Here is a 9980-nt window from a genome sequence, read left to right as displayed (position 1 = left end):
TTTTTTCTTATGGACGGACGCCACATTGGACCCACTGATCTCTTTTAAAAAATACGTTGAAAATTACAACACCATCAGTGACCTTCCTAGTTATATTTCACTAAATAATAATTGCATCATATATGCATATGACATTACTCTGTTGATTCAAGGCAATTCATTTCTGAAGCTCAATCTCCCTGTCATAAAACTAGAGTAGTGCACTGTTGATAAATTAAACTGAAATCCAATGAAAACTGAACAATTGTTACTCTCTTTAAATCGCCAGCTGTAAAATTTTTGGTATAGACATTGACCCCAAGTTGCAGTTTACCCTTAAACATTGAATATGTTGAATCAAAATTAAGCAAAAATTTATGTTGAGTATAGGTTATGTGAGATGGTGTCGTATGATGTCATAATAAATGCGTATTATGCATTATTTCATATTCTAATTTCTGGGGTTATTGTGTGTGGTAATTCTTCTGCAAGTTGCGAATTATTTAGAATATAACGTAGGGAAATAAGACTTATTGCGAAGCTTGGTTCTAGAGAGGTGTCTTTATCTATCTAAAAATTGTTGACATTACCCCCTGTTTATTTATTGAATCATATTTGAAGTTTTCCAATTACCAGCAACAAGCATTTTATCCCGATTATAATAACACCCCAAATAAAGGCACTGTTTGTCTCCCTTTATTAAGACAAGCAACACTCAAAAATGTTATGAATACATGGCACTAAAAGATTTGGTTTGTTTAAGATATCAAATCTGCAATTTAATCGCTGTATTAAAAATGTGCTTTTGCCACATTTCTACGAATGAATTCAAATTTTGACCTAAGTTTGATGGTATAGACGTATAGATTACAATTAGAAATGTTTTATGATGAGTCTATGTAATTTTTGTTTATTATACTTAAACGCAATAAACTTTATTACTAATTTTAGGTAGATAGTTATTGTAATATTGTCGAGGGGAAACCTATTTCACGGATCGATTCTTAAGGTTTGACCTGACAAATTTTCATACCGATTAAATGCTAAAATGTGGGGTTGTAATCAACACACAGGGAAATTCTTCTTTTATAATTTCGAACGGGATTAAGAGTTACATATGCTTTTTTTTATTTATTTGATCCTTGAGTATAAAGCTTTATGAACAGAACGTCAACTAAAGTACCTACCTTCAGAATATTTTCGACATTTAAAATAATTAGGGTATACATACTCATGGGTGACCGCCATACTCGGTGGTAGAAAGACTTTGAATTTTACGTAAAAAGGGGTTATCAAAAAAGGACATATTTTGTTAGCCAAAATTTCACGTAACGGAGACATGGTATCAGCTCGTTACACATTTTTTCCATTTTGTGTTGCGTTTGATTATAATTATACTTAGAATAGACTAAAATTCGGTCAATTTGATAAAATGGTGGTTACTTACAATTTTTTTTGCTCATGTGGTCAGTTATTGAAATTGGAAGAACATTAAGACATTAAAAAAAACACTTTGATGACCCAAATTCATTTACAATTTTCTTCAAAGCTCTTAAAAGAAAACTCGCCCCGGAATATTTGCTTTTAAGGAAAGTTCGCCCCCCTGCTGGAATACTCGTTCACCAAGGCTTGCTTCACTAAAAACAAATTTACGTTCAGAAGAAGCTCGCATTCGAAGTACCCGTCTATTTCGGCCTCAAGAAAAATTTCGCGTCCTTAACATAACTACTCATTGGGGTATTCGGCCCCGCTGGAAAAATTGAAGTTGAGAAAAGTTCGACATTGAAATAATTGCTAGGTGTGATAAAATTTAAAATCAACCAGGAAAATTTACTCTCAGGATACCGCCCCTTGAAGGTCCTCCCTATCACGCTACGTACCCGGAATAGTAGCTGCTCAGCTTTCCGCTCTTAAGAAAAATTCTCCCCAATAAAAAATGACTCGCTCCGTAATACACCCTCGCGAGGAACTTGTTCCACAAAATTCATGTACAGGAAGTACCAGAAATCCGCCCTGGAAATAAGTGCAATGTATACTAATTCTAAAGAAGTTCTAAAGACAGTCCTCCAGGTAAATTATTCTGAAGAAGATTTTGCGCTGAAAGATCCTTTATGTAACTTTAGGAACTGTTATCACTGTGCACAAGTAAAAAATGCAACTCAATGTACTCAAGCTACTAACAGAGTGGGATATTCCTCCTGGCATTAACAAATTGTTTGCTACATTTACATTTTGTATTTTATAATTTATGATTAGAAGCTGGCAACTATCAATCAAATCAGAACTTGCTCTTGAAATCGAAAATAATCATAAATGTACTACAAACTCTCGACAAGACCTTGTATAGATTTAAATGCTCCGAATATTTATGTTATTGATGCTTGATGGTATGCCGTTTGTTCATCAAATTCAATTACAGAAACTTAAAACCTTTGGAAGGATCATAATGAATCTTGTATTTGATAGATGTATCGATAACATTTCTCGAATCAAATTTACGGAGTTAAGAGCAGTGTGTCAAAAATACCTTAATTACCATCAGTCATCATACTCAAATACCAAGTTCTAAATTTTTCCTCTCGAGTACTGAAAATAAATTCCAACTTGTTCGATTTCTCTGTACTTCTGCTTTTAGGTACATATGCGAAAGTATAGGAAGACTGTTAAACTCGCGAAAGAACAACTGAGTAATTATAAAAATACTTTAGTACGGGATCGGAGCCCGCCCATAAAGGTCCTATGTCCACCCTGAAGAGTGACTGGACGACACTTTCAACTGCAAGAAATAAATTCGTTTGCCAACCTATCTCGACTCGCATTTACCATTTATTATTATTGTGTCATTTTTCATTACCCTTAATTTACTAAGGTGTACTTGCGCTGCAACGTGAAAAATTTAAACTAAAATTGCGGTGGCCATCGAATTACTGACCAATCTCAACTACATAGAATATAGATAATCGGTTTAATTTAATTTAATAAAGTTGGGCCAAAAGAACACCAAACTCCCGGATTAGTTTACCAATTCGCCAATGTGGTTACACACGTTCAGAAAAACTCAAACTCAAAGAATTGACCCTATCTATCTTGCGATGTTTACACAATTTCCCACACTAAATCTCACGAGAATTAAGAGCAAGTACATAGGTAGTATTTATTTAAAAGGAGAGCTTCGCTTAAGACCGATTCTGTAGGGTGTAGGTTTTTTTAACGTACATTTATGGGTTAGATGGAAGAGCAGGGGTAGACTTTCTACTCCTGAATCTCGCCCTAGGCAATGTATTTTTCGTGGCTGTTGAATCCAGCAAGCTGAGTTGGGGTAGATGTTGATTTGAAATAAGAACAAGTGCTTTCACGGTTCCTTTATTCTAGCACCTTACACTAATTCTTACACTAAATGGACTGTATTTACCAACTACGCTTACTGAACTAAACTTAAGCCTAGAAAACATATGAATATAAAGTAAGGTGGTTAGCTCGGTGGTTAGGGAGTCCTTTTCCCAAAATGGGCGGATATTGCCGCTCGTTAATCATGGCTCACTTCTAATTCTCCGTGTCGAATTATGAGTTCGCTCCCTAACAGTGGCTAACCAAAACAAAATCAATAAAGACCGTTATTATTATTGTTATTATTATTTTTCTTGGAGTTGATTCCTTGCGAGACTATATCTACGGGGGCATCAATTTCTGGAGGATGAATATTTTGGGAGATTAAATGTGGTCTGAATCTTTCGATGTCGAGTTTTCCGGAAGAAAATTCCATGTGCAAATCGTTATTAGGGGCGAATCTTCCCGGAGGGAATTTTTCGGAGTCGAATTTACTTGATTAACATTCATAGATTAGGTGGATCTTGTTTGTTTAATTATTCATTATTTACCTACATCAAGTTCAAGTCTAGTTCTAGTAATAGTATCATAGTGTAAAGCTTTTCATTACACTATGGTATTATACGTCTTAAAAATCAAGTCAAGTTTAAAGTAGCTACTCGTACTCGATTTTCAAGTCAAGTAAGTACCGATAATCATCTAGCTACTTCACTTGAATCACTAACTTCAATTCACAAATTTATTATCGTAATTTTTTAAATTAAAATGTCGACTCGATTTTGTTTAGTTTATATATATACTCAAATTCTCTCTTATATATATATATACTCAATATTGTTACAATTAATATTTCGTTAACCTTAAAAACGGTTGATTAGGGATCTAATTAAAAATTGCTGTTATTTCTGAGCGTATATTTGATTTGAGAAAAAAAGATTATCTGAGGTGCAGTAAGTATACACTTTTTGACCATTCTTCGGGAGTAATGTTTTAAAACAGAAAGTATTTTAGTTGTTATGGGTTTTGGGTTTCTAATATAACCCTTGTGCAGTAAAAATTTCGGCATCCTATTTCCATTAGTTTTTCTTATAATATAGTAATTCACTTAAATTATCCTTTGCTTTCGTGTGTTTACATAGGTTGCAGGCTAAAAGGCCTATACATGGATGCGCCCTTGGTCATTTGAGTAATGTAAGAATTCATAAAACTGTTCTACATATTTATTATCAGTTACACGTTTTGAAAAGTCCGTTAATGCGATTCTTTCATATAGCTCAGAACTGTATAGCAGTCCGATTTTAGTACTTAAATTCTGCAGTGCTTTCAAATAAAACGTCCAAACGATTTCGGCTGAGAAAATTGTCAAAAAACCCATCTTCTTAGCGTTTGAGTTCTATAAATTTAAATGTTTTAATTACTACCTACTATATTACCATTTTTTACTCAAGTCTGTCCTATTGTGTAATAAATATGACTATAGGTGAAACCCATCCTTTATTTAATAATGGAAGTCTAGATTAGAAAAACATTTGTATACCTAATATATATAAATGGCACAAATTCCCGTTTAACCCTGTCATACCTTACCTTTTTACTGATTAAGAAATGAAATTTTGCGTTGTGACAAACGCATAGGGAAGAGACTCATTTAGCATTGCTATTGGCCTTACTTCATACGTAGGTATACTTCCTTCGTCCTTTGAGTATAAAATTTTATTATCCAAATCTAAATCAGAATAATTAAACTAAACGAGTATATCTTGATTGAGTGCGGCATTAGGTGGTGAAAATCCGCACATTTAGTTCGTTTAGAATTTTATGTAAAGGTCAGATATGGAAGTATTTTCCGACTCCGAGCCAATATTCCATCAAAGCGAAATGCTATAAAATATCACTTGTTGTGTTTCTCATTTTGTGAAGAAGGTGATCAAATATTAAAACAAATTATGTTTCGTTGGACGAAATCACTAACATAAATATTGAGAGAATGAGCCCAATTAATCGAGAAAATGTTGGCTACTTACAATAACTTTGATCTTAGCGCGCTTTAATTTTCGTCTTTCCTCTTCAAAGCATTAACATTTTTAGCTTGTTTTATACAAGCAAATTTCTCCGAAAGAGTGAGTTTTATAAATTATTCATGGACGCTAGGATTTCTTAAAACTGGTAATGTGGGTATTTGTTTTTCGCGCAATTTAAGCCTACCGCAAAGATTCCTCGATGGTCTGTGGTCTCGTCAACTTCGGACATAAACTCACTAATTAAATTAAAAAATTTGCCCTTTTATTACAAAAAGAATACAATATAATTATAATAGTTCACTATACTTTAAATCACAGTCTCACTTTCTTCCGTCTCGCCGATGAGGGAAATTGTTTGTACCAATAGGGGGTGATACTTTGTACTGAGGAGGTCACTTTATAGTTTACAATACTATAACTTGTCAAAGCATCGGGAATTTGTTAACATCTCCCTGGTTAGTCGCCAGACTTGTTTCGCGGCGTTTTCCAGAGCTGTCGGCGATTTTCCCTTGAATAAATCTACGTTTGGTAAAAAGTAGTGCGGGCATCGCCTGCATTGAAGGCACGAAATTAATTGTAGGAATATCCCGTTGATGCGATCGGCGAGGCACGATTCGTCCCATTCGCTTTCGCGGGGGTGCTTTTCGCATTCGAAAAGTATGAGGGTTTTCATGTGGTAGCCGGTGACGGGGTTTCCGGGTAAATCTAAGTGTCTATCGCGTAAAGTTTTTAAAATGCTCAGGCACCTTCTTCGGCAACCTCCCTGCAGCAGACGATTTTCGGCTTCGAGAAATGACAGCATCCAAGCGTCACCCTCCATCGCGGACTGTTTGCCCTGAAGCGCTATGCATTCTTTAGATAAAAGATCGAAGCCTTCCGTTTTTACCTCGACGACTAAATTCGGGTGCGGCCAGGGAATTTGCGGCAAGGGCCAGTGTGCGGCCGAACGCGGCCATAAGCCGGCACATTTAAACGCGGGGGTGATTTGCACCACGTACCTTTCGCGAATACGCAATTTAACTTCGGTCGTATCGGCTATCATTTTAACGGAGTCTCTGTACGAGCATTTGTCGCACGCTTGTGCTACGAGGGTTTGGAAACGGGAACGCATTTTACGCGCCGATAGGTATCCGGAAGCGGTTATGAATTCGACCCAAAGTGACATCGAACGTTTACGGCCATCACTTAGTTTTAAAACGGCACATCCAGGTAACGTACCGTCATCGACAAAGTTCAATACGCCCATCTGATTTAAATACAGCACGACCTCGAATTCGTGCGGCGATATCACGTCGAGACCGTCGTATCGGCCGTTGTAATCCGTAAGCGATGAGATAAAACGCGGCTCCTGCACCTCCACTTCTTTCAGGACGTCTTGAACAACGCGGCATACCTCTTGTATGGTTTTGTTGACCTGCAGCTTGCGCACTTGAACCTTTTCGGTATAATACTTATTGATTTGATAGACCATCTTTGATTGTGCCGCCAACATGTCCGGCGGAACCAGCATGTTCTTTGCGAACAGTTCCAGAAACTACTGGTACATTCATCCGGAATCGATGATATCTTCTTCAAGGAGGTCGAAGTGGGGGTTGTTGTGGATATTAGATGATACCGGGATGACGGTGATGGATCGCGAATAGGCACTAAGTCGACACTGCAACTTCGCGCGCGCGGGCCAGGTGAGAACACCCCACCCTCGGAGGCCGGCTTTTACTATTTCAACCGCCCCCGTTAAAGGACCAATCCTCAATGATACTTTATTATTAGTTTACATGAAGTACCTGGTTATTATATTCTTTATACCTCCACTCACCTTAACACCTTTATTTGCATTCGCTTCAAAGCTTTACCGATCACGAACTTGCATGGGGCTAAATACAATTTTCATTCTTTCTCTAAACAAATAATACAAAGCGAAATACAAAATTATGATACCAATGTGAAACAAGTATTTTTTTATTATACCTACCTGAATCACAATCTCCGTTTTAAACACTAAAATGCGTGCGAGAAAAGGCCTTTAAAACACACGTGCTTTAAAGTTGCTAAGTACTGATACTTCAAGTATGACTTTTGAAACTGTCATCTGGGTGAAATAAAAAGATTCTCTTAGGTCGCTTTCTGTAAATGCAGAACACTTCTTTGGCTTGTACCTTACCTTTGGTAGAAGCATTCACAAACGCGCGTAATTTAGTGTATGCTTCAAAATCTGTTCCACTTTTTAATCGCAGCATTGTTTGAAGTTTAGAATGAATGCACCAAAAGGTAAAAGATTTAAATACCTTTGACATTTCCTTCATATATGCCAGCATTATCGATGCATTTAAGACTTTACTCGTAAGTAACTTCCTATTCATCTATGGAAACAACTTCTCAGCATATTCATTATAATAGGCTTTACTGGATTTGGATTTTACACCAACGTTTGTTTAGATTTTACACTAACAAGCGATTTAATGGACGGTGTATTATCTTTTTCAACGGAAATCGTTTTATTCACAAAGACGAGCACCCAGCCGACTTAATTAGGCATGTATTCGAGTATAACGTCAATATGATTTCATTGTATTTCCTATTTTTAAATTATACTGCAGGTATAATAAAAAATACTATAAGATACACGTGTATATAATATTGGTCTTTAAAGCACTTGCAACGTTAAAGGCACTCCGCTTCGCGTCGTGCCATTAAACTCGTTGCACGTGCTTAAAGACTTGATTATACACTTGTATCTTAATATACTATTTACACACAACATCCATAAAAAGCTATTTTGAGTGTGAAAGGTGATACCTACCTACTGCTCGATTAATGGAGAAGACAATTATGCTGATCGCTAGATCTAAGATGTCCACTTTCGATTTTTCTTCATTTCCATTCGATTCACGTAATTTGTTGTTGGGCACAATTGATAATAGTATTGGTTTGATTGATTTTTAATGTAGCTACGTTGCGGTTTTAGTGATATTCATCAGGCAACACAAAGCTTCATTTTTCTAATCACTGCACCTTTATGTTGAATTTTTACACGAAACCTGTCTTGGAGTATAGTTATAGGTACCTACATTGAAATAATGCTATATCAAATTCTTATGCAATTCTCATCATAAACCTATTAAATAATGCGTACCTACAGGGTGATTCCTATAGTACCTGCCACCGTTTGGGAGCCTGTAGGTGGTGCGTAGGGGAGTATTTTGATATAGGACACTTGGGGTCGGAAATCTAAAATAAGGGTGCCAGAGCCAAATTTACCTTTTGGAATTTCGCGCCTGTAGGTAGGCAACCCAACCGGCCGGCGGTGCACACGGAGCGATCTCAGGCGGCGATGTGTGGCTGACACTTGATCAGAATTTTGTTTAAACCCACGAAATCCCGTCTGCAACGACGCGTATCAAGTGAATAAACACTATGGCAATAGTATAATAATAGTTGGCTAGATGTAGGAAGTGCATTGAGAACAACGGTGGCCACGTTGAACACTTGTAAACTTTATTGCTTTTGACTGTCGTTTTCCCTCCTTCCCTCCCATGTCGCTTCCTCGCGCTAACTCGCTCTGCATCGCTCCGCGCGAAACGTCGGTCGGTTGGGTTGCCTACATACAGCGTGAAATTCCAGAAGATAAATTTGGTTCTGGCGCCCTTATTTTAGATTTCCGACCCCAAGTGTCCTATATCAAAATACTCCCCTAGACACCCCCTATACGCTCCCAAACGATGGCAGGTACTATAGGAATCACCCTGTATACCTATTTATGCAGCCGAAGTGAAAATATTTCAAAAAGTGCCTGTTTTGTATAGTGGTGATGGTAACGTAAATTTTTTATACCCAAACGTAGATATAAATTTTTGGTATCTGGAATAAACTGAAACGTTGGAGATAGAACAAATCGTGCTACCAGTTAGCTTTACATTACATTGCCTCCAGGTCCCCACCTTGAACCTTGAAGGACCGTACATAAACTGAGCCTAAAATGGGTTGGTATTAGTATGCCTCATCAGAAAAGTAGGTATAGGTACGTGGCAAAAAACAAAAAGTTCGAGTCCCATTATGACATTAACTACCTACCTTTGGTAGCTATAGTACAGACCTCATCCTTATTTATAACATTTCTTGCAGTTTTTTATTCTGCGTCCAATAACAATAAACTATACAGGGTGTTGCATTTATTTAAAAACAAAAAGTGAAGGTATAATTTCCGGCTAAACCGGAAGACATTATACGATTATTAAATGCATTAACAAATAATAAATCGCTACATAAAGAATAAAGTTATTGTTTTATTAAACAAATGATAAACAATTAAACTTGTAAGAAGACATTATAATTAGTAAGAGCATTAATATTTGCTATACTTATAAGCTCACCAATTATTACAAAAATTGCTTCATAAATAACGGAGATAATAGAATATTCCGGGACTGTTTACTTACCCTGTATTTTCGTCCGTAAGTATTTAACTTTGGAAGTAAGTTCAAAACATTACACAGTTCACTTTCGGAAATTTGTGCACCTACTTCAAAGTAATTTGTATTTTGACAAAAATTTAAGTAATTACTAGATTATATACTCGTATATTCTGTAAAAATGTTTGGATAATTCATCGAAGATCGAAGTATTTGTATCGTTTTATTCATTTTTCTCTTATCA

At 36.5% G+C, this 9980-nt stretch overlaps 1 protein-coding gene across 1 annotated transcript; it reads right to left on the bottom strand.

The window, feature by feature from the left end:
- Window positions 1-5567: 5567 nt before the first annotated feature.
- On the bottom strand, window positions 5568-7007 carry LOC116167815 (protein mab-21). Its single transcript, XM_031483358.1, has one exon. It carries the CDS (start codon window positions 6835-6837, stop codon window positions 5740-5742), a length of 1098 nt encoding a protein of 365 aa, XP_031339218.1. The 5' UTR covers window positions 6838-7007; the 3' UTR covers window positions 5568-5739.
- Between the last annotated feature and the right edge of the window lie 2973 nt (window positions 7008-9980).

The sequence above is a fragment of the Photinus pyralis genome, unplaced genomic scaffold, assembly GCF_008802855.1.
Source record: "Photinus pyralis isolate 1611_PpyrPB1 unplaced genomic scaffold, Ppyr1.3 Ppyr1.4_LG4, whole genome shotgun sequence".
NCBI classification, from domain to species: Eukaryota; Metazoa; Arthropoda; class Insecta; order Coleoptera; family Lampyridae; genus Photinus; species Photinus pyralis.
This window is presented reverse-complemented; position numbering and strand designations above follow the sequence as displayed.